The following is a 26,548-nucleotide window of genomic DNA, read 5'->3' as shown; positions in this document are numbered from 1 at the left end:
CTTAAATTGATCTTTTAAATTAGTATTCACACGGTAACCTAGCAGACAAAGTTGTTGGAAATGGGCCATGTGTTCTCCCCCCGTCATCTTGTCTGTAATGAATGCATCTGTCAACTCGTCTCTCTGGGCCCTGTTTTGACTGATGGCTGATTTCAGGATTCCCTATAGCACAACTGCCACATCTCCCTCACACACACACACACACACACACACACACACACACACACACACACACTCACATTCTGCTTTGGGATGTTGAAATCATTTCCATTTCTGCCATTAGTTAGTTGATTGGTACAGCTGTTTTTAATTGTTGAGGGTTATCATGTTAAGAAGGAACAGCTGCCTCGAATCTTGTCAGCTTGAGGTCTTTGTTTAGAGTAACTGTTCAAGATTGTCTGTGAATCCACTTACTTGACTCTGTGAAATGTTTTCAGGCTATGCATTAAATTTTAATCAGGTTTCGTATGGACAGTTTACTGTTGTCTCAGGTGCTGAGGGATTCTCAGTGGTTTCTGTATGCCTCATGCTTTGATTGTTCATTGAAAACACATAGCTATATGTAGAATAGAGCTTTTAAACACCTGCCTTTTATTTTGAATTTCAGTTGTTAATGGTTAATTGATCACAATTTTTCCCATGTTCAAAGTTCTATTTCACATTTTGAAACTATGTAAACAATGCAAAGCAATACATGCCAACCTGAGGATGTCCCAAAGACCTAAGTATTCCAAATGTCCATTTTTATTCTTACATAGTTACATCCTTTGATTTGTGACAATTTACTCACCCCAAAATGGTTCCCTGGTTGCTTTTGAGCTGCTGATACCTGCCAGCATCAGTCCCATTAGCTGTACCTCTATTTTTAATTCAGGGTGATACGTGATAGCCCAAACTCAAAATTCTTTGGTGATATTTTGGTGACAATGGTGACATTTTCCATCAAGGTAGCAGCAGGGAAGAGGACACACTGTGATGGATTAACTATGGTGTGCTGAAAAGGACAAAAAACAGCATGCACTTCGAAAAAAAGAGTCTGTTTCTGACCTCATGCTCATCATGATTGATATTACGTGCATTGTGTGTTGGCTTATTTTGTGGTTAAACTGCGCACCCAGAGACTTCAGACTTGGAAGCAGTTGGACTGGGTTCTTTTCCAACACTTTGCCCTTTACAACACATCAACCCTCTCTCATTTATCCAAGTTACCTTCGGCGAGGCTGTCTAAAATATGCAAAATCATTCCCAAAAAGTTATTAATAAGAAAATTGAGGAAAAAACTTTCAAAGCATTTTTAACTGCAACCTGTTGATTATTTATTTTGCAATGGAATTTTGCTCAAAATAGGATTATTCAAAAAAAAAAAAAAAAAGATTAAAAAAAAGGCTGACCTCTATTCTTTGGTCTTTCATATCTATGTTCTAGTTCTACAACCCACCATTTCAGACTTACGTTCACTCTTTAACTCTAATTCAATGCTTTGTGTGGTTCAAAATGTAGTTTTTATATCTAATATCCAATATGGATCATTGATGTCTTCATGAAATTTTGTGGTCCAAAAAGCCAATAAATCAAGCACAGCAGCATTGTTTCCAGGCTCTCATAGCCCCTCTGTTCAGAATGGTCTGATTTAGTGGGCATGACCTTCATATGTAAATGAGACACCACTGATACCACCCCGCTCTTTCGCGTCACTGAGAGTGGCGCCACGACCTCCGAGTGCACAATGTTGAGAAAACAGCAAAGCTGGTTACCGTAACATTGCAGGCTAAAACAACAGGCTAACCGCAGCTAAAGTTAGCATCCTGAAGCTAACACAGAGACGGGGGACACTGAGGAAAAGCTCTTACATCTGCTCCACAGCACACAGCGTTTAAAATACTCACATCCAGGGTCCGAGGTTTGTTGGCGGATGGTTGGTAATGCGCCTGGATTCAGGACCAGTCTATTCACTAGCCCTCTGTTGTACTGTCCAAAGTTGGAAAAGCAGTCGGCTAGCATACACATGCACAGTTTTACTGAGTGTAGCTGGCACATTTCCTAAATAAATGAACTCTAGCCACTTAGTTTTGTTTTGAGGAAGCTTGAGCATGGAACTATGTGGCCAAAAACAGCAGGGAGGGGGTGCGGGTGTATCTGCTCCTGTAGACCAACCAGGTCAGACTTGCTCCTGATTGGTCAAAAAAGGGAATTGTTGATGTCGGCAAATCCCCAAAATCTGAACTGCTCATTTTAGGTCAGAGTTTTACATTCACAAGCACTACTAAGTACAGGTTTTGTCATTAAATATCACATTTTGTGGGCTGGGAGGAAAGCCAAAGACCCACAAATTTCACTAAAATACTTAATAAAGTGATTTTTGCATAATATGGGACCTTTAATAGAGACAACACCATATCACTACCAAACAGACATATACAGGTTTAGCTTGCTATCTGACAACCTACTTACTTAACAGACTAATGATAAACAAAGATTATGAAGAGCCCCTAAATTTTCAAGTATCAGCTCCAACCAATTATAATATTATGATTGTTTCACTCAATGAATTAAACAGACATTAAACCCTCCAGTTAAGTGTCTAGTTTCAGAATTGATTCTACTTGAGCTGCCCTTGTTTACTTGAGCTTGGGATGTGTTGCATGTCTCAGAAAAGGGAGGAAAACACCTACTAGTCCAAGCGATTAGAATAAAGCAGCCCTGAAGGTTTAGGGTCTGGCTGATATATCACTATCCAGTGAGTGCTCTGCTACTTCTGTTTGTGGTAAACAGTCAGATAATCCCCTGGCTTTTGTGCTGACATCAGTTTTGCCACCATGCCTCGGGATTTCTCACGCACACTTTGTATGCTTTCTAATATGCCACCACACTTTGCATCAGGCACTGCTTTAAAAACAATGTGGTATCCTATAGTAATGAATTTCTTTTTTAAAAAAAACATGTCTTGAAGGATTTTACAAAACTTGTTTCAAACAGCTTCAAAAGCGTAAAAACCTCTTCAGATGATTAGCAGACAGAGGCTTATGATCAACTTTTGACAGTGCTAGTTCATTCAAAGAAACCAGCACATGAAAGTGCCTATTTATGCCCCTATTCCTTGTTTCTTGCAGTGGTCTTCCTTTACTCCTGCTTTATTTAGCAGGGCAAATTAAATGGAGGCTTTGAGACAAGATGTCAAATGTGTTTGTCCTCAGATTCTTGATGTGCAGTCAGTCCCTTACCCCCTGTTCATTCCTTCACTTTTCTCCCACTAATCATCCTCCTGTGCTCCCTGATAGGTATCATATATGAGGGCTATTACTTAATTTTTGATTTGCTCAGGCTGTTTCCCCTCAGCCTGGGCTCCAGCCATTTATGGTGTGATTGCTCTTGACATTTTAATAAGAAACTTTCCTGCACTGACCCCAAGGTACCTTTCTGCTATGTGTTCTGAATCACAAGTGAAACATAACAGAAGCTGAGATACAACTGTAAACACCTTGAAATCCAGCAGAGTTGCCTATCAGGTTCCGGTTCATGGGTAGTAGTCCCAGATCTCTTGAAAAACCATGGTCATTCAGTTGTAATTATTTTAATCAGGTGGCCGTAAAGTCATTCTTTTGTTTTAACACTTCACACAGCAGACATGCATCGTAGTTTCTTCCATACTTCTACTTTCATGATGGAGCTGGTGTCTAATCCCTCATAACGCAAACAGTTTCCCATTAAAAGGCAAACATTCTGTTCAGATGCTAATCTTATATTTGATCACACAGCCCTCCCCCTATTTAGTGTACAAAACAAACGTTTGACTATTGGCTTCTGTTAAGTACATATATGATCATTATTTCACAATACTTCCTGCATTTAGTTGAAGGTGGGCAATGTGCTGCAACTTTTTTCATTTCCTCTCTTTGATGGCCAGAATGAGGCACTGTATAGGATAAGAGGGATGATGGAGGGATTAGAAAAGGAGGTGTGATGCACTACTTCAAAAGTAATTAAAATTCTGGGATAGCAAAGCTGTTCATTGGCACTGCAGTTCCAAATCCCCTATAAATTTCTCCTCATTATTTTATTTATGAAAATCACGAGTCCATTACGGGAGCCAAAAGCAGAGCTGATTTATTCATTCACTCACTCACAGGGAGCTTTACAAAAACTGTGGACAGTGAAATAATTCTGGCAGACATTAACATATTACACATCAAGAACATCATATTCCCAAACCAAATGTATTAATGTCCTGCCCATAGCCTACAATCTGCAAGATTTGGAAACCTGACTGCAGGTAAAAGCCACCTTTCAGACACAGCAGCATTAGTGAGGTTGAGCACTGATGGTGAGAAATAAGGCCTGGCTTCTAGTTGACCTTCCAATTTATCCCAGGTGTTGGATGTGATTTAAGTCAGGTTTTTGCCAAGGTAAGAGTCCAAAGTGAAGAAAATCATTTATTCATGGAAACGGTGCATGAAAGCTCAGTTGTAACCTTGGAAATGAAAAAAAAAAAAAAGCATTCAACAGAAAATCTTTTGAGCAAAACTTTTTCACATGGGCACTGGCATGTTTAAACCAGAAGAGGCTCTTTTGGAGTTGCAGATAGAAAGCAGAAGCATTCGCTTGTCTCAAGTATCACTGTTCCTGGAAACAGCAAAACAACCCCCTAAGTATTTACATTCACAAGCCAAAATCATGGAAACACCCTGAAACATTTTCTGCATATACACTTGTTCTCATAACATGTCTCTTTTTTCCATTTGTTTTTCTGTAGTCCTCTATCTTCTTCTCTGTCATCTATCATCCCCAGAGGGTTTGGCTCTCTCCTGTTTTTCACACCATATCTTCTGCAGCTTACATACTACAACCCAGCATGCTATTAGCATCCTTGGAGAATAAAATGTATGCATGCAAAATATATATCACAAATGAGACCCAGGGCACAACACACATAGCATTTCTCAAGTAATTCCCAAATATGAATATGTAAAACAAAAAAACTGTTGCATTCAGAGCGCTAACAATTGTGGCAGCGCTTGACTGAGGAGACAAATAGCTGCCCCTGTAACTTATAATGAGCAGAGCCTTTGCTATCTATTGGAATTCCAGGTCTATTTCCTTTAAGTGTTGGAGAAAATACAAAGGGAGTGTTGGAGGGGAGATGGAGGGGGTGGAGTATAAGAGGGAGAAGAGATCTGGAAGATTGAAGATGGATTTCTGTGGGAGTGGTGTGTGTGGGCATTAAAATGCTGATGGTGCAGGAGAGATTGCGACTTGGGAAATCACTCGTCTGTATCATTTCTCCACTGAAACTCAGCGTCAGAATCAGTTTCGCTGCTGGGCATTCATGAGTATCCTGAAGACTAGCAATGCCGTACACGCTTTCTATGCATATGTGCATGTGTGGGATCAACTGGTGATGGCAGAAGCAACAACCACCTGTAAGCTACAGGAGTCTTTCTGTTCTGTGAAAATAGAGTAATTGATAGGCTGGATGTGAAATGTTTCAGGCTACATTGTATCTGTAAGTTAAAAAAAAATTCTGAAAAAAATTCTATGAACAGAATTTCTTAAAAGTGGTGCACTGATGAGAGACAGGATGCTCCTTCAACATGTTTGCCTTACCCAATGCACCATTGATGTCCAAGATGGTACAGGATAACCCTTTTGTATTCACTGCATTTTGATGTTTTTATCGCTTGCCTCAGATAAACTCTCCCACATCCTTGTGTATGTACAGAATGCTGAGGAAAAGCACGTGTATTTTCTCAGTTAGTGGTACCATACTGAATTTATTGGATACTCAGGTTTATAGTGCAGTTCTGTCGCAAAAATGAACACACTGTGCAGTTCTCTTTTATTGGAAATGATATAAATGTGACAGACATCAGTGGAGCAGAATTGTTTATCCAAAATTTGATATGAATATTTTATTGTTCTGACAATTCCTCACAGCTCTCCCACTTTGTTTTTGTTCTTCAGTAGCTGATTTGCATTTTAGAGTGAACTAAACTTTGTCACTTCCCCAAGTGAACATGCTACTGTCTAAACTTGGTAGAATTAGTGGGAACTCTAAATGATCATATCATGATTTATGAGTATCAGTTGTGAGAAAGGGAAATCATACCCACGCAAAATAAGCCCATCACCAATCCCCTGTTGTTCTCAGTTTCTCCATTTTTTTCATGAAAACATTGAGGTAATTCCAGTTCAAGCCTGCAAACAACCCAAACGACCCCAACCCCCTCTGGGGACCACAGAATATTAGTATGTTCTTCTACAGCTTCCTCCAGTGCTGCAATGGCACTAACATAGTGTGAAGATAGTTCTGGCAGTGCAAGATTTTTATCTTTTCTGATTTCTCATCCTTCCCACCAGGCAATGGGATAGCAAGGTTACACAATTGCACTCAACACTTTTTCCTTCTGTGCTTAAAAAAAAAGAAGAAACAAGTCCTCACAATTCATAAATGCCAGCGTTCATCAGCTTTTAGTCTTGCATTACATCTCAGTACACATCACATCAAATCAGTGATCAAGGATTATAGAGTCCTAGATCAAGGAGTGCTTGAAGAGAGTGTGGGCTTCGGGTTGTTTACAGCATTTGCAGACCTGTCATGGCCACTAGATTGGCCAAATCTAGTCTGTTTCCAGCGGCGAAAGTGATGGATTATCTGCCCTTAGGAGGGTATAATTCACCATTGTTCTCCTACACTCTGTCGGCTAGCAATTAAGTTTGTAATTGCTCCAGGTTATTTAAGTGCCACTGACGGACTAACATATGATTTTTTTGTTGGTTTAATGAATTGTTCCTTGTCAGTCACAGCTATTAGTTTCCTCTGCCCTCTCGTTTTACATTTCTAATTCAGGAGGGCACCCACAATGTTTGCCTTGCTCCTAATTATAGATGGAAGCCTGAAAAATAAAACGTGTCTTTGTCATCCATGTTGTTGATTAAAGACGAAATAACCTCATCCGTATGCCAGAAATGTGATATACAGTCAAGGAGTAATATAGATTTTATTCCTGTCTTTTTAGTTTACATTTACCCTAACTGTGCAACATGCGGTTTTTAGAAAGTTAAATATGATGGTGTGTTACAGAAACTCTAATTTGTTGTCGTTATTAGCGTACATAAACTGGTGCTGTATCAATTCTTTCTGCTCTAATTGTCACACGACTGTTAAACAGCCAACAAGAAATAATATTTTTTTAAAAAGTGTATTGAAACAGCTTGTTAAACTTAATTGAATAATAATTATTTTGACAATACTGAACCTGAGTTTTAACCTTCATAAAGCTGTGTTTTTGCTGTGAAATAAATTGCAGTAAAGTGTTTAACAGTTGAGTCTGCTAGACTGGAAATTGGCACAGAAAAATGAGGCTTGGCTCTACATTAATAGATGACTATTTCCTATTTTCCTTTAGTGTATCCTTGTCTGGCTCACATATGGTCTCATGTGGCTAACTCCCTCCTTGTGTAAGATAAAGGACTTAAATGTTGTGCTTTCTATAGTGTTCCCTCTGGCATCTCATCAGATATCTCAGTGAGTAGCATCAGGTCCATTTATTGTCTTATAAAACAACCGGTCCCCTGCCAGTTTGGTACAAAAACGATTCCATAAACAAAGATATAAGTCACAAAGTCTGCCCCAGTAAAAGGCCTTATGGGAAAAATGACACCTTACAAGCAATTTACACTTGGGCCCATTGAGAGTTCTCCTGTGCTTTTTCAATCCTCCTCTTTCTTTTCCCCTCCCTATGTCCTTCCAACCCCATTATGCTGCCACACTAGATTCATTACAATGCTAAGTGATATGTAATCATTGCCAAATGTAATACACTGAAGTCATCTGCAATACTATTATTAATATGATCTCTTCCCTCCATCTCTCACTTTCTGTATTCCAGTTGAGAAAGGCAGTGATGGACCATATTTCAGACTCTTTCCTGGAAACCAACGTCCCTCTCCTCGTGCTCATCGAAGCAGCCAAGAGTGGAAACGAGAAGGAAGTCAAGGAGTACGCCCAGGTGTTCCGCGAACATGCTAACAAGCTGGTGGAGGTCAGTCATGAATTATACATGGGGGCACACACACATATATGCACACCTATCTATTCTAATGCACCAAGTTATGTGCAAATTTATGAGCAATGCAGGTTAAGTTACCACAAAGGTGCATAGAAGTGAGATTTCAACTCATAAAGGTACTTCTGTGTCAGAGGGCTGCATCCCCTCCTCATTAAAAAGACAGGGAGAATCCAGGGTGTACCTCATATCCTAAGCCTCAGTATGCATATTTCAACCTGTGAAGGGATTCTTACTTCGATAGATAAGATCTTAAACCAAAGGTGTATGATGAAGTCACCATCAGGGAATGCAGATTCATCATGTACAACATGCAGAATCAACATTTGGATAAAGAACATTTTTATGCTGTTACACTGTTATAGCAGAAATGCAGTGAAATCTTAAGATATTGAATGAAACACCCGCTAAATTACAGTCTCATATGCACCTTTGTTTTCACAGTTTATCACAAAACAGATCCTTTTCTGCCAGACAGTATAATCAAGCATTATCAAAGTACATTGCAATTCAAAGAGCATTGTTCTCCTGAACTGTTTGTTCAGACATTTGTGGCTGAAATGACACTGCAACCACAACATCAAGCTTGAGCCAGCATTGATTGCAGTTTTAATTTCAGAAATGACATGCTTGGCATTCAGCTCTGTTTGTGAAGCTCTGCTGCTTTGACAAATGTTGCTGCTTCTAGCTGGAAAAAAAGAACCTTGCTTTTTATTCTTTCAGTGTTTCATAATACTGAGGTTTACTTAGAGCTGAAACGATCAAGTTGCTCAGTGTCTCATCATTAATGCTGTTATTAATATCAAGAGTTGCAGAGTCTTCATCAACAATGTTATTTCTTGACACAATAGATGAAAAGAACACCTCTACATAGTGGTCTCTATATTATGTGTCCTAGTTGGTCATACAAAGGTAACGCTTTGCAATCCCCTTTTCATTATGTTACTTTGCCTCATGTAGAAAGAGATTAGTTAAGTACATTGATATTGGCCCCCTTTGAGTATCTTCCTTTTTTTCATTACAAAACATGGAACAAAAACTAAAATGTTTGAACGTTTGTCTACTAAAACTAGAATTAAACTATAAAGGTAAAAAAGTGACTAAAATGAGACCAAATCTAAGATAACCGCCAAAATTAACCCTTGAGAGCAAAGATAGACTGCAACCACTATCCTTGAAAAGGTACTAATTAAAGACCACTGTAAAGGACTTTTAGCAGGGCTTTAAGAGGATCTGGCAAACTATTTGATGATTCAGAAAAGGGGGTCATAGCCTTGGCCAGGCTGTTCTAAGCAAGGTAGGATAATTAATTACCTAGAAAAGAGATGCTGTCAGGCAATAAAATTAGCCCTTTGATAAACTCCCATTGGTTTGGATGTTTCCACTTTTAAATAAAAAATTGGGCTCTACTTAAGTTCATCACATACAGTCACACTGGCCGACTCACTGGTCTTGAAAACACTTTTGCTCAAGCTGAGATTAAAGACAGCTACCTTTTATTAGAGTTCATGTGTCATGTATGTTCATCCAGAACATCAGGATAACTGTGGTGCATTCAGGGAGTGGAACATACTGAATATCATGGCCTTTTATAAACATATTATTATGCCTGTCTGTAACTACTGTGCCTACCTACCCATTATCCAGTGGCAAAGTCTATATTTAAGAAATACAAAGAAACAAATACAGAAAACTCCATCGAGATTTGGTAAAGCCATAGGTTTACTTTTTTTTCCTTTTTTTTAAATCAGGGATTTGACTACCCTTTGGTTCTTGTTCACCCCCTACTGCTGTGAGGCAGAAGAAAAGTCCTGTGATAAAATTCCTGTGCCCTTCACTGGGCGTTGCCTTTTGTTCTCATGGCCCCTTTCAAAGGAGCCCTTAGAGCTCTTAATGTGTGCCTCTCTTAACATTCAGTCACTTAAAACAGCACTGCTGCTTCCTTTGACGTCAGCTCAGAGAGTGAGTGATTTGTGTGCCCTTTTGGTCCACCCCAGCTGTTTGCTGATGAGGGAGGACTGACTGATGCTCTGCTCAAATTTTTCCTCTGCATACAATAATGTTCGAACTTTGTTTAGTCCAAGGGCATTCTAGTCTGGTCTTGTAATTGTTTAAAGCAAGTGTGGGGGGCTGCCTTTACCATGTGAAGTATTTGGTTTACAGTGCAAAGCATATGGCAATAGTTAGACTGCTTTTGTTGCATTCTGAGATTAACCCCTTAGAGTGTATGAATTATGATTTTTTTTCTGAAAGGTAGACTCAGAGTTATTTGAAGTGATTGGGCTGTCCAATGACGCAAGGCTAGACCACACAGTTTATCTCGTTTTACTGGTTTTACACCCAAGTTCAGACTTCCAAGTTTTAGTTGCTAGTATATCACAGAGATGCTCCCAGAGTCAATCAAGGCTGGTAGACTCAAGTAAACAAGATGTAACGCCCCCTTGGTCCCCCAATGCCTCTCTGGTGAGTCCCCGCACAATATTTCATGTTTAGATGGCTTGTTAACAGCAGTTCTGTTACAGAGGTTGAATCTTGTCTGAAGCTCAACAAGCTTGATGGTGAAAAAACTCCTCAATTGATCCAAATCCTCGTGCTCCATGAGCCAGTGAAGACTTTTTGAAAGAGTCATGCTGATCTCCCTGCCCTTTAGTTGGGAAGAGCATGCAAGGTTAAACAGGTTCATTATACTGAAACTGGCAGAGCAGCACATGCATACACATTTTGTTTCATAATTTGACAAGTTGCTTTTTCAATTAATAATAGCCATGGCCAGCTGTGATCACAAAGCGACAGTAATACGACCATTTGCCCAATTTGATGGAAATGAGTGATCAGTGTGGTTGTACATGGATGGGGCAGTCAAACGTGAAGAAAATGAGATCCTTTTGACTAAAATTGATCAAAGGAGCAAGTGAAAATACTACAGCTAGGAGTAATCTTAGTAGAGTTTTTGTATTAAAAAAAACCTTTTTTTCACTTTAATTACTCTTCTGTTTGTTGCATTTATTGTGGCAAGAAATATCTGAATAAGTAAGTGAAAGCTTTGTGCTCACGCTTTACTCCCTGCATATAGACATGCTAATGTCATCTGCCCTTCAATCCCCCAGGTTTCCTCATAGTTTAACACAAGAGCAACACTCAAAGCCATCTTATAACCTTTGCAGAGTCTTTTTCATTGCTGTCATCATCATTACTTGTGCCTGCAGAGACACAGTCATCATAGCAACTACAATCACAATCATCAAATATTTCATGCTAATTAGCATGTGGATCAATGCTGCTGCCGTCACTTCCCTGGAGTCAAGGAGGAGGGGTCTTAAGCCATTAGCCAGGAGTTTGGACATGATCAGTAACTACGTAAAGATTTCCCCTCTTTATGTGGCCTTTGTTTTCATTTGATTCTCTTCCATTTAGCCCCAGAGTATACAATATCTCTCTTTTATCCACCATTGTTCTCTTCTCACCTCATTGCCAAGCCAAGCTCACCCCGAGGGCTCTCCTAATCACACTTTTACTCATTATGCCATCTTGACCAGGGACAGGAAAGCACTAATTATAATGCTTGGTTTAAAGACTCTGCCTTAAAGACATGTAATGGATCTCTGAAATTTAATGTGATTAACCTGCATTAGTCTAAAAACATCTCCGTCACTCTAAAATTATATTTCTATTTTATCTACACTGTTGAGTTTTTGTAATTAATCAATTTTATTTTCAGCCATTCACATGGACAGTTATACACACAAAGCCACACATTTTGATGAGAAAAGTAATAGTTTTAGCTGTATCGGTTTATAGAAAATCTGTATCGGGGGGGTCATAGATGTAGCCTGTTTTTGATATTTCAGTGGCACAGAATTTTCTTTTTTTTTTTCCCAAGGCTAAACTTAATTGGAAATATCAAATATTCACCATCACCAGTTCAGGTATTTTAATCCAATTTGAATGCATACCAGAAAAACAAACCCTCTCTCCAAATGAATCCTCTCCCATACAAGTGCCTTTCGAGAAAAACAAGCTTGGTAAAATATTTCCAATTTTGAATGTTGTTCATCACACTTGTTTTTAAGTATCAAATGTAGAAATGAGTATTTAAAAACTGAAGGCCCAGAAAGCCATATTTCTTTTCTTTTTTTTGTGTAGTTGTAAGTTTAAGTACAAAGTGAATATTTTTTTGACAGCTGCTCAATCAGAGATACTTTTAAACAAGAAAGTGCTTGAATATCCAAGACAAATGAGAAAACAGACAGCCAGTAAGTGCATTGGAAGTGGAAAAACTTTATTTCATACAGAATCCAAAAATAAATTGTTGTCTTTTTTCAAATTATCAAATTATCCGTACAAAAAATGGAGAGGAAAAATCACTGTGTCACTAACTCTACCCCATCATACCCATTATCTAGCAGAATAAAAAGAAAACATTTGTAACATAAATATTTCTTATTACAAAACAATGTATGATATTGTCCTCATATCTGATGTTTCCTCACACCCCTCTGGTGTTCCAAAAATGTCATGTACAAAACTCAGAATTTAGCCAGGGCTTCTTATCTGACACTCTGGATGAATGAACCCGTTCAACTATCAGGATGTGCTCCTTACCAAAAGAACACTATGACCCAAGTACATGCACACAGAGAAGTGGCAGTGCACTTACCTCAGAGGCTCAAGAAGTTTATTGTAGCTAAGGATTGCCAGACATTGTGTATCAGACTATTGATTGAATCTTCGAGAGTTATATTCAGTACAGTTAATGCTCTGAAGCTACACACCAAAGTAAGCTGGAATCATTCACATAAAGAGGGGTTTCAGTTTTTAACTTTGATGGTATGTGTGGGTTTTTGTTTCATTGTTTTGTTTTATGTTATTTTGACCGGTATGATATCTAGGAGGATATTATCTAGAGAGAGCCCAGTCAAGAGTTTTCTATTTTCAGAGCCTGTCCTATCCACTTCTTTCTTATTAAACATAATTCATTTCACATGTATGACTGCCAATTCACTCCTGCGTCACCAAATCTGCTCCTTTCATAGCTGCTGCAGGCCCAAGCCCTTTAATAAATTAGTGCTGCCCACACTAGTGAGCTAATTTGAACACTAGATGTATGGAGTTACCATGGTTTCTTTTTATTGCTGCAGGAGCTGTAATTCTTAAACAGCTAAAGGACATTTAGCTTCATCACTTTTGTCTGAATTAGGTGTTCCTCTGACCTTGACTCCATCAAAGGAGCTCTCTGTTGATCCAAAGAGTGACGGTGTTATTCCTGTCTGATCGGCAGCAAGGCACCGTATCCACAATGCTCTTAACAACCGCTAACAAGAATAGCTTAATAGCTAAACAAGTCCTTTGTAAATGTGTGCAATACACTCTGCTTGATTGTGCTGCTCGGCTCATTTTATTTCCTTTACAGGCGCAGCATGCTCTCTTGATTGTGATTAACCCTTCTCCTCGTGCTTTTGTATGTGCGTTTATTTAAATCTTTTGTGAATCCTTCACTACTGTACTTTGAAGTGGTCCTAAGCTCCTCTTAATTGACTTGCCATTTTGATACCTGAGTTGTTATATAACAAATTCAGCTCATAATTTGTTTGGCACAATGCTGTGTTAAGTGCTTGAAAACCAAGCAGCAAATGCAACACTAAGGTAAAAGAAAATGTTACTCATACTACTCAGATTTTGCGCTGTGCGATCCATAGTCATAAAGCTTACTGCACACATATTTGCAGAGTTGGGATGTTCATTTTACCCTCACCAGTTCATTAGTCTTTCCCTGTTTGGATTTATAGCAGTGACCTTACTTTAGACATGAGCAGAGTCAAGGGGAAAGACATTCCTTTGGTGATTATGCATAATCAATATCAAGTTGAATGTAGCCGATACTGAGCTGGCCTTCGAGGCTCAGCGACATGAGACAGACTGCAGCAGTAAATATTATTCTGGGGGCCAATGCATTAGGTGCTTTACTGGACGGTTAACTGGGAAGTGGATGGATCGCTGCTGAAACAGGTCTGTTTGAGATGACCCCTACCTTTATGCCAACATTAATTCTCTCTTTTCATAGAAAGTTTCAAGTCTCATTGGAAACCTGCATTTTGAAGGTACAGCCACTGAAATGCAGAGGATGATGTATTATACCAATATAGCTTTTGGTCTCAAGTTTTAGCTTAAAGTATGAAGTACAGACATTATAACACAAAAAGCTCAAAAATGGAAAAGGTTCAGACTTTTTTTGACTGATCTATACATGATCAAAGTGTTACAATTTATACCTCAACCCAGTACACCCCAAAAATGTATTTAGTCTTTGGAACAGGATCCAACTACTCTACTGTAACAATCTAAAAAAAAGTATAAAGATCCTTAATTCTAAAAATGAATATAAAACATAAAAAAAAAGATAAATGTTATATCCAAGTATATCCTTCCTCTAGGTTTTAGTTTTATGTAAATATTATTTTTCAATGGTTTGATAGCATTTTCTGCAGTGACAAATGTTGGTGGCTTTTCTTTTTCTTTTTGTAGTCACCTCTGGAACATTGAAGTTAAAATCAGCACAGTGTGAGAGAGAAGCCTTGCTCTATTTTTTCTTACTTTTTACTTACACCACAGAATATGAGTTAATGCAGTTTTTAATCATGAATAAAATGGAAAGAAAACTTATAATGACACAAGAAAGAAGAAAAGACCAGTCTACCAACTGCTATGATCTATTTGTCTGTTGCGTTTTTTTTTTTTTTTTTTTTTTCAATTTTGCACTTTTGCAGTTTTAGTCACCTTCCCACATTTACAGCCTTTGACTATTCATATCCTCGTCAAAGGTCATAGAGTATTGCGTGCTGATAATACGCCTGAAACTTCCAGAGACAAGATGGCATTCTGATAAACAAGGCAGTTCATCTTCTTGCAGTGAGAGTTAGAATTTGTAAAAGGCACAAGTAATAGGCGTAGAGATAAATAAGTTTAAATTGAGGAGACCATCATGGTTAACTAGCTTAGAGGTTGTCTGCTAGAGGTTGTCTGCACTGACTAGCCATGAACTAAACAGTTCAGTTTATTCAATGATGATTCAAAGTCTTGTATCCTGAAAATGTTTATTAAGAAACTGTTTCATCATTCTAAGCAAGGTTTTCAAACTTTAAGGTCAGGAAGCTTAGAAATGAGTGAAAAGTTTCTGCTTAATGATAGCATGCAATGTGCATCACAAACCAATTAGTTTTGACGGAAAAACAAACATTTAAGTGGAAATATAAAATATTTCTCTTTGGACATGACCAAATTCTGAAAACACGTGTGCGCATTTATGCACACAGACAAGTAAAGATGCAACATTTCCCTACCCTCACTGCTGACAATGTCACCGCCCTCCCAGGGCTGTGAACCTAGGGGAAACACTGACTGAAGGATGATTTTTTTGCCTGTGTATGATAAACTAAAATGTTTTGTGCATAAACATGAAGGTGCCTCATCCACGTTTGACTGTGTTTACCTTCTTTTGTATACCTCGGGAACAATTCTATTGTGTGTGCTACATGCAAACTAGTTTTTATGATTTGTTCTTTTCTTCAGCTGCAGTACATCCAGTTTTCAGGGCCACAGTATGCTTGTAGCCTTTTGCAGCCATAGAAGCAACAACTCTGTCTTCCTGTATGTAAAAATTTAGAGATTAACCTGCTCTACTCACATGATAGAAGCCATGCAAAACGTGCCTTGAGTCAAGAACATATACCTAATTTCATATTGCATGAATGTTTTATTGCCCAACAAAATACAAGTCAAAAAAATCTTTAGATACAGCTATAATTTGGATTATTTTCAACTTAAAGTCTGAATAAGACAGCACCAACAGTACATGTTGTTTTGAGTCAGAATATAATTGTTTTTCACTTCACTGCCAAAGGCTATTCAATACAGCGCTTGCCTGAAGGCCACTTTGTCTTCATCAATTACTTGTTAAGATTTATTTAAAATGGTGTAAGAAGGTTCAAAATATTTAATCAGGCCAAAAATATTCTAAAGTGGAAGCCAAAGATTTACCTGAGAAACTGTGGACTGCAATATCTAGAGGGGGAAAAAAATCCATCCACCACCTGATTTCAGAATTTTTTGCCCTCAGCAGTCATTACTGACAATAGTGTATTAACGGTGGTCTTAACAAGACTTAACTTTGATGTACGGTGATCAACACTGCTACAAGACTGAACCAGTGAGTCCCAGTGGGACTGTGTGACTGGGAGATACACACTGCATGGAAACAGCTACTTTTTCTGAGGGATGATCAGTTGATCAGAGAGTGCCAAGCATGAGGAATACTAAAACACGTCATGGAGTTGGTTTGTTGAAGCTTTTATTTGTCTGGATAAAATTATTTTTTAGTATTCTTATTTTAGTTTTTGCTTTTGACAGGCACTTGTATTATGCTCCTCCTTATCTGCAGGAGCATCAGTGCTACTAAGTAAAATAGAATACAATAAAAAAAAATGAGTGAAATATTAAAAAAAAGAAAAGAAAAGTTAATTTAGACCTTATTTTGTACTCCACTTCTAAAACTAGCAAGTAGTATCAAAAAGTTAAAAACAACTGAGCATAATGTTGTGCCTATTCAGTCTTTTATCCAACTCCATTAACTCAGCTAGTAATACAGCACTACTTGAGTTATACAGGTTTGTTACCAAGCAACACAAGAAAGACGCAGGATGCTGCTCCTGATATCAGCCCTTGAGAATGCCCCTTGTCCTGTCAGATTATAAATCTCCCAGTTTTAAAGGTGTCAGAATCCAAACAACAGTTATAAAAGCTACTTTGTCCAGTAATGAACCCTGACAGTGGTCCAGTTTTCCTCTTTGGTTTTTATTTATTTTTTATTTATCTTTTTTATCTTTCTTCTGACCCAGTCCAAGTCTCCTTCAGGAAAATTGGTCATCAGCCCTCCCTCCAATGAACTACAGCTTTTGTTGCGGGATGTAATCAGAAAATCCTCTAACCTCAAACAGATATTTCTGCTCTGTAGGGGGAACTCTGTGTTGCATCTCCACTGTCCTAAAAGGGGACACCAATCGAATGCAAATTACACCAGCATCAAGCATGTATCCACAAAAGACTGCCCTCATACTTCCCCTGCGGGCTTAGGGGAGTCAGCTTCAGGGTTGATTATATCTCACAGAATGAAGTAATTGGTGTCACTGTTTGTGTGACATATTTTTACCAAACCTTGGCCAACAAATTACCCTCAGGGTAAGCTTAGCTAGGAGACAAAAACTGTGTCAGCATTCCCAGTAAGAAATGGAATGGCTTCTGTAAAGGTGCTTCATGACAGGAGGAGCAGAGGAATTCCTGTCATGTTGTTCAGATGTGACGCTAAGTGGATTACACAAGATTAAGTATGACAAAGGAGGAAGCAAAGAGGAATAAGGCTTGACATAGTAGCATGCTTCCGCTCTTTGAACAAGTAGACATCCTATGGTAATGTGATATATAGCCCAGAATAAATCCCTAATTATGTCATGTGCCCATGGGGGCTTAGTCATATCACTTTAGACGCCCCATAATGCATTTATACCTCCAATTCGTGTTTCATCTTCATTTTATCCCGGAAGAGAACAATAGGGTTCTGGATATGCAGGATGTCCAGACATGTCCTCTTGTCTCCACTATCCAGACAAGACTTAAAGCTGATATTATCTCATTACCCATGACATGATTTATTTTCTCTATTGTTGCTGAAGACAAAAAAGGATCTGGAAATGCACTGATTAGAAGACTAGATGGCGACCTTAAACTCAGTGCTGTGGCGTTGAACAATTAATAGCCTTATATCAAATCAGTATCATTAATTTAGATCTTGGTTATAAATTGCAAGAAAATTAAAAGAAAAAAAAGAACCAGGAAAATAAATCCTTCAACCTATCAGTGCAGTACATTGTAGGTTTAATAAGCCTGGCATACATCATTAGGGAACTACACAGAAACTTTGTGTGTTTTTCTAGTAGGTTAGAAAAAGAAAACGAACAAAGAAAGAATGTACATTTAATGTACTTTTGAGTCAAGATTTGTGTCATTCGAGCAAGATATTCCACCCAATGATCTAAAATCTTCAAGAATATCTGTCTCGAAATCTATGTGCATCTCTTGATTCATTGGATGCACCAAGCTTTCAGCTGTTCAATGAGGTTTTTTTGAAAATATACTGTTGTATCGGGGGACGTACTGTACCTGTGTGCCTTCATGTTATTTTTACAACTTCTATCCGATGTTTTCAAGGTCAGAATAATGGATGCTCTGCTGTGTATTGTTTCAAATGCACTGCATATGTAACAAAGAGAAACAAGTATTTTAAAGCCAGGCGTGGGGACACCAATTCAAATAAAGATCTTAGTCTTTTAGAATACACAATAGTGTGCTTCAATGATAGTCATGACTTTGGAAATGTCGGATTATTATCTGTTTTCTGGTGAACATGTCTGTCATGTCATGTCTGATTAGGATTTTATGAGCTAGAGTTGGTGAGGACATAAATCTGCTCATATAAAACGGATCAGCATACAACATGCACTCCCCATGCAGCATACAATGGACCATAATTTTCACTTTTGCCCATCTCTTTTTCATTGATGGAAAGACCTTCAGACGCAATCTTTTGTCTAATAAAATTTATTACCCATAGAGATAGTAATTGATGGCAAGGGGAGCACATGGAACTCTCTGGCAGCTTATTTCAAAGTGAAAATTGAATCGTTGTACTGCTGATGAATATTTTTGAAAAGGGTTCTCAAATGGAATGCAGAAGAGGCCCAGCCAAAAAAAAAAAATAGATAAATATATCCGTAGCTGAGAAAAAAATACATTTTGAAAAAAAAAATGGAAATCATTTAGCCTGCTGTGCCAAAATACATCTCTGTTTTCAATAACAACTTTTGCCAAAGAAACAAATAAGGGTGCTTCAGAGGAGATTTCCAATGATTTCCTTTTTTCAAATTGTAGCACTCCTTCTCAAGGGGTCTGCCCAAATCCATATTATTAGTTTTATAGATTTGACCACAAGTGGTTCTCTGAAAGCTTAGATTGATTGGAGATATTGACTTTTTTTCCAGTTCCTCCTTCAACCTGTTCACTGTCAGCACTGCTAACACACCAGACCAGGGGTGTAACTCTTTTCCTGTGGCTCATCAATTCAACGACCTCTTGATAAAAGGGTAAATTAAACCACGTCCCACAGCCATTTTACCTCACCGACAGCAGGTTAATGGCTCATCAAGAGTCTGTTCTCTCTCCTGAAACAGATCTTCTCATTCCGTGCCTGCTCGTCCTTATACAGCTCTATTGATGACATTGCGCTGCGAGTTTGTGTGAGAACACATCAAAAGCTCTCGTGCATGGAAACAGATTTCTACGCACTTGCTCAAAATTTTCAGTTTTTAAATTTCCAGTGGAAGTCAAAGAAAGATGAAAAGAAAGAAAGACCTCAGAGGCTTAAGAACAACAAACAAAGGTCAGGTTTCTGGCTTCATCATCACAGAAGTGTCCAGTAGTGGCTGTGGGAGGTGTGGGATTATCAAAGGTTGGTGCAGCAGTAATGAAGGATGTCTCCCTGGAGACACAGACTGGCCATAGGCTTCTGATAGAGAGAGGGAATTCGTCTGAGCACACAGGTGGAACAGAAGAGAACAAAATAGAGATCACTTCACCCGGCAGGCCAGAACCAAGCCTGTCTTACATTACTGCACAGGGCATGGGATGGCTTTCAATTTGTGAGTTACAGGAACTCGAGCCAAGATTGTCTTTTTCTTTTCTCAAGTATCTGAAACGCTTCACCATCACGGAAATAAAACCACATATAACCACTGGTTCCTTTTTCAATTATTTTAATCTGTAAGTAAAATTGCGGGAATCAACACAACTAAATCATAGGCTTTGACTTTTTCAAACTGCTTTGACAACTGCAATCTATCCTCACTTTGTCCAGCTGGAAGTAGTTTCACAAGCTAGACCACAGTTGACATGTGAAGTCATTGGATAAAAATCATCCAAGTGTTTCACATCAAGTCTCTGATCAGGAGACAAAACAAAACAGCAAACAAACAAAAGAAAAAAAACTGGGGACCGGGTGCAGTGATTTCAAGCCTCTTTTGACAAGTCTTTGATTTCTAAGTACAAGCCACTGAAACTGATCTTCTATCTCATTAATTATGCCTGAAGAAGCAAACCAAACATCAATGTGGTCACTATTTAATTTTTAATCAATTTCTAAAGCTGTGATTACCAGCCTTTTTTTGTTGCACTGATACTCTTAATCATTTCTTGTTGCCTCAGCCCCCAGTATATACATCAAGAACAATCCCCCATGATGCTTCTCAGCTCCTACCAAGCTGTATTGCAATCGCGGAAGTGAACAAAGTCTCAAAGGAGCCGCTCCGCAGCCCCATCTCCCCTTCCCCGAGGTGGAAAGCCCTAGTTTGAGTGTTCACTTACATCATCAAAGGGCCCCTCTGTCTCATGTAATATTAACATGTGCTAAATCAGTGGCAAACAGCAGCAGCAATGTTTACACAGCATTAGCACAGGCTTGCAAAGCCACATAGAGAGAGGCTGTCTTTGTGTTCGAAAATTAGGCGGCTCTGACACCCATGGGAGGCAACGAGATTATAGAATGCAGACTTAGGGCTCACTGCTTTACAAGATGACTGATTTAGAAATGCTGCATCTGTCCTCTGCAGGAGCCTCTTTAGAGTGGCTTTTAAGATAAATCCAAAATTGATAACGAATCTTAAAGAAGTGTTTTCATAATTCCATGTACTTCTTAACTCTCATTTTGACTTTTTCAGCAACAATTTGTTACAAAGGCGCCATGTTTGTAGAAATGCAAGCAGAAATGCTCCATGTCATGTGGACCGGTAGAAGCAGCATCAGTTATCAAAAGAGGACATGCAGGGATCGTCATCTGTAAGCTGTGAGTCTCTATGCCACAGGCTTAAATCTAATCATCAGAAAGCTTTCGAGGTGAAGTGGGCTGTCACCATGAAGTCAAATCTGCTGGAAATTAAGTCCATTAATCACATCGTGCTTCATTTAGTCCTTTTCTATGTACAGCTCTAAAGTGTGTCTGTGTGTGGGAGTTAAAGGGAATGGAGGCCTCAGAAAAAGGAAAGAAAATGTTTGGTGGTGCAGAAGAAAAGCCATCAATTCTCATTATAGAAAAAAAGATCATCTCTCCTAATTAGAAGCACTGCTTTTTACCCCAATACAAATGCAGAATAACGCAGGCTCACGGTGGCAAGCGCCATCCACCACTGATTAATTGTGTTAGTGAATAAAAATTCACAATATGAGGATGCTGTGATTTTGCCCTAGACAGCTTGTTAAAGGTAAAGAGAGAAATACTGAAGGTCATGTCTTTTGGGAAAAAACATATACGTGGAATTAAATTAATTTACACAGCTTTTATTATGTGCTTAGTATGAATGATGACTACCCCTGTGGTAACCTAATTGGTCTTGCTGTGTGTCCCTTTATAATAATGAAGCAAATAACAATATCTTGTACCTTGCTTTATTAAATACATAAAAAGGTGGGGGAACAGAAAGGGGGCAAAGAAAAGCTCAGAGAGTTGTAGTTAAAGCATATGAAAGGTTTATGAGTCTGCAGAACCTCTAGTCTGCATGTTAAGTGGCCTCACAGTGCACCCCTGAGTCAAAGTTGGGACTTAAAAAGAGCAACACTAATCCCCCCTTATATAAGTAGCAATATGAAGATATCCAGAAGCAAAAATTGGCATTTTTTCAGTAATCATGAGACAATAGAGTAGATGGGTAGAGAGGGATTTGTTCCTTGTCAAATGTGGAGTGACGGGTTTGGAGATGAAGAGAATTTGGCACCAACGGTTGCACTATAAATAATTAGAATTCTCCTTTTAGATGATTAAGTGTTGCAAACATGGGGGGAAAATAAGCAGGCAAAAAGGAGAGTCATTAAGTTAAAAAAAAAAAAAAAAAAAGTTCAAGTCTTATCCTAATCATAAAATATTCAGAGAAGTATAATAGCTTGACTTCTTGAGTCTTTTTAAATGGCAGGTAACTACTGTAGCACATGTTGAAAATTATCCAAATCTCATTCCTGCATAACTTCTAAAACTTACCTGTTTGTATTTTTTGTACTAGTTTTGCACATGGCATCTGTGATATCACAAGAGATGTTGTGATATTTGAGCTTGTTGACCATTGGTAAATTCAGCTATGTTTTGTTTTCTTTCTTTCTGCTATGGTCGGTCTGATCCTTTTTCCTCCTGTGAAATTCATGACCACAGCTCTTAACTTATCCACATGTCTGCTTCTGCCTCTGTTTTTGTTCCTCAATGAAATAAATAAAGCGGGAACATAAATCCAGCCGAGCACAAACAGGACATATACCTAATTTCATTTCCTTTCTTCTCTGACCCAATGTAGTCTTATCTCTGTCCTCAGCAGTTTTTCTGCTTTGTCTATTTATTTCCTCTTCTCCCTTTCCCAGGGCTCCTTTCAAGACTTTGAGGCAGATAAGTTGTGGTTTGTTTAGCAGAGGTCACAGGTGAGGAGAATATCCTGGATAAGGTGGAACTAAGAATGAAAAGGCATCCATGTAGCAGGAGCCTAAACGGACTCTAATAATGCAAGAAGAACACTGTCATGCATATTCATGAGGCAGGCACAGCTCATCACACTATCTTTGATCCGATTCATAGAGTATGCAAATGCTGTTTGCACACAAGACATTTCTCGCCCTCCTACTAGCAGTACAGAACATTGGCCACACCACCTAGACTTAGCACACTGGCTGGATCTTCCTTTAGATGCATGTAGTAAACAGAGTTTATTAGACCAGCTAGAGCTGAAGGTTTCTTTTATTTTTTTTTTTTTATTTTTTTTTTTTTTTGGCACAAGTCCTTGAATATGCACCAGTGAGGGAATATAATTACATGTATTGTGGACTATGAGTCTAATATGCGCTATTTTGGGTTCATTTGAATCATATATAGTCATTGGTCTGATCTCATTACGTTATAGGCAGCCACAGGGGAGATAATTTCACATGTTACATGGAACTAAATCCCTGTTTGACTCAGAAATGCGACATGTTAATGAATGCGGCTAGGTGTCATGCAGTGGTTTTATATGAAAGTGATGCTGACTGTGGGCTGATGTGATCACACATCAACCCACAGCCAGAATATTTTAATAATATTCAGACAAAAGTCCATCAAACACTCTGCAGTGAAATAAAATTCCTCACACACTAACACAGAAAACACAGCAACTGTTTTTATACATACCAGTAAAATCATGGGACATCTTCAAATGTTTCACCTGATGTACATGACTATAATGTTGTGTATGCCTGTCTACACCTGTGTGTCATCCTTGTATTTCTACTTTGTGGTAAGTCTTTGTGTTGGAAAATGTTTTTTTTTAGTCCCTTTTTTGTATTTACAAAAAAAAAAATTGTGCAAAGTATTTACCACAGTTTGTATATCACAATGCAGTGACTAACAGGGTACAAAGATGCAATCTTCACACCATTATGATAGCCAAGGTGAAATGTCCCTTTTATAACGGAAATGTGTCACCTTTTTTTCCCATGTAATGGCAATTTTAAGGGAGCAGTGGTGGGTAGATGACGACATTCACTTGCTAAACACGAGCAAAAAAGGGTAAAAGGAAAAGAGTATTTATTCTTGCGTTACAAAAGAAACCCAAAGTAAGGTCACAATTTAGTTTATCCTTTTTATCCACCCATATTTACAGTTATGTTGGTGCTATTTATAGTTGAAACAAACATTTTTTTTTTTTTTTTTTTTTTTAAGAGTGGCATTATGTATAAGTCAAACTTGTAGTTTTTGCCTGCCTGACTTGCACAATTTGAAATCATGTTCCATTTTGCTCTTTGTTCCATCAATATTGAAATACTTTATCAGCTCCTGCTTTCACTATTGCCATGGAAACAAACATCCCCCTGGGTAATAAAGCAGAAGAACACTCAATCAAGACTGAGTCATTGAGCCGGGAACATTTTTCCTCCTTAACAATGCTGCAATAAGCAAGACAGTGTTCTCATGATGGTGGGGGGTTTGTGACCTTTGATGTACAATACATAAAATGATCAAGTTCAGTGAGGAAATAATGATTTTATAACTGAAGAGTGCAAGAATAAATTAATATCAGCCTGGTGTGAGATTTGTATTTTAAGAAGTGCCTGTTTTTGTGTTTGAGTTTAGGTCTTTTGGTCTTAGTCTTCAGGTAAAAGTTATGGGCAGATGAATAGATGGACAATTTCACACAAATTTCATCAGACAGTTAATCTGGTGAATACTAATAAAGTTGATCATCTATGACATGGAAGGGTGAGAGAACCACCTCCTGTCAGTGATCACTTGAGTCATTGCTGTGGGTTCACTTGGGCGAATGTGGGACTTCAGCACCCAAACAGATTTGTTGCATCAACTCTTTAATGTGAGTAAGAATATTTGGCAGTTCACTTGACTCAGAGTGTCACACATTTAGTTAAGAAGCCATGTCTGCTCTTGCAGTGTGGGAGGCCTATTTTTCCTCCACAGTGACCCTGTGCTATTCTGGGCTGGCAGCTCTGCTGTTTGACAGCCAACTTCTGGTAGCTATTTCCCCTGAGGTCAGGTTAGAGCAGACATCTCTCCAATGAGATGCTGGGATAACGTATACAGAGTCTGTGCTCCTGTGGACATCAGAAAGTAACACATACACCACGGAGCGATGACATTCCCAGAGGTGTCGGATGGAGTGGGGTGTCTACTGAAACAAAAGGACCCCATAGTCATCTTACACCTGAATTAAAGGGTCTTAAATGGTCCATTCTTAGAGGTAAAATAAAAAAATATATATATAAGGTACTGGGAGCAGGTTGGGAATAGGAACACAACTTGTCTCATCAGATTAAATTAGGCTAGATTAAGCTAGATTGGGAATCATTACACATTCTCCCAATCCCACAGCTATTTTCTGAAAGTTATAAGTTTTGCACAAATATGTAGCATTGGATGTGTTTTTGCAGTCTCAGAGGAAGTAGCCCTGTTAGACTCAACAGTCTGCTTTAATTATCCATCATGAAAATCAGTCTACTTAAGTGGGAGACACGCTACACGTGGTGTTCAATATTTATGTTCAAAAGTCAGACTGCCACAAATGGAGTACACGCAATAACCAATGACAGGAACAGACTGGGCAGTGTCCCTAAATAGCTGTTGTGTGCTTCCACAGCCCAAACACAACTGAGCCAAGAAGAATACTGAAAAATAAGACCAGCTTTTAAAATTATTATCTTATGTTTCCAGGACTGCCAGCTGACAACTTTGATCGCCCTCCATGTTGGTTAATGTCTGAAGTTGCAAGTTTTTGTGAGATCTTATTTCTGTGGAAATCCCACAGAGAAACAACAAGCAGTCTTACTAATTGAGGTTTTTGGAAGATTGTAATATTAAACATCAGATCTGCCCTCATATGTGGTCTCCCTCAATTTTAAAGTCACCAAAGATCTAAAAGTCCCCATGTGCATTTGTGAGTAAACTGATGTCTGTTGTTTGAACCTCTCTTGCTGTTTTTCTTCTGTATTTCATCTCTTCTGATAAACAGGGTGACTTTCTGTGGGTTGATAGGATTAGAGTCAGTCCCCAAGTGTGTGGTTGCAGTTGTGTTTAATAGCAGTTGTCTGCCACACAGATATGGCAGACCCCAGAATGCTGTAATTGACCAAATTACACAAATTTTCGACACAGCCATGTAATAATGACCTTTATTGCAATTTTGCTGAGCCAGATTGGAGATAAATGCATTGAATCTGTCAGAAAAGTAGTGATTATGTGAATTCTCTTTTGTTCACTTTGGGGGTTCAGAGTGGTTAAAGTAGCAGTGATGTCAGCTGGTGTTGTTTAATTGGTGGATTCTTTGTAGCGTTCATGAAAAACAAGAGTATGATCTAATGTGAGTTGTGAAAGCAGTAAAAGCTGACCATTGCCTCGGATTTATAAATTTTCCTTTGCTTTTACCATGACAAAGTGCAGCACAGTCACTCACCCCCCTCATCCTCATCTATCATAACGCATGAGTTCTTGGAAGTCTTTTCTTAGCACTACTTGACAGTTCCCAAATACACTTCATCAAACCCTTTATCTGCGCTTGTATATGATTTCCTTTAGTAACCTTGGACATCAGTGCAATGTATAATCTGTCCATTGTTTGAAGCGACTCCTTTATTTTCTTTCTTCTCTTCCTGTGCTGTTATTGCCCCTGTTGCATTCATGCATAGATGGCATGCTAAGTGAAAGGGGAGCCAATGGGGATGAGCAATGCCTGCTAAGCTGGTCTTAGTCACGGGGCATTGTCATTAGATTAATGGAGCAGAAGGAGCCATCCGTTCTCTTTCCAGAGGGGAGCTTTACTTTTGGTGGGGTGGAGAGAGGAGAAAATGATGGGGAGGATGTGGCTCGGGCT

The 26,548-nt window shown here is 38.7% G+C and overlaps 1 protein-coding gene across 1 annotated transcript in view; it reads left to right on the top strand.

Annotated features, from left to right (window-relative positions):
• The window catches only part of ctnna2 (catenin (cadherin-associated protein), alpha 2), a 335,649-nt gene that overhangs the window by 255,649 nt on the left and 53,452 nt on the right, over positions 1-26,548 (top strand). The window contains exon 9 of the mRNA XM_074686588.1: positions 7,887-8,039. Within this exon, the coding sequence (XP_074542689.1) occupies positions 7,887-8,039 (153 nt within the window). The remainder of the gene's footprint in view (positions 1-7,886; positions 8,040-26,548) is intronic.

The sequence above is a fragment of the Halichoeres trimaculatus genome, unplaced genomic scaffold (genome assembly GCF_033239565.1).
Source record: "Halichoeres trimaculatus isolate MK-OKI-2021-1 unplaced genomic scaffold, fHalTri1.1 fHalTri1_scaffold_2, whole genome shotgun sequence".
Lineage (NCBI taxonomy): Eukaryota > Metazoa > Chordata > Actinopteri > Labriformes > Labridae > Halichoeres > Halichoeres trimaculatus.
Note: the sequence above shows the minus strand (reverse complement) of the source record. Positions and strands in the feature narration are given on the sequence as shown.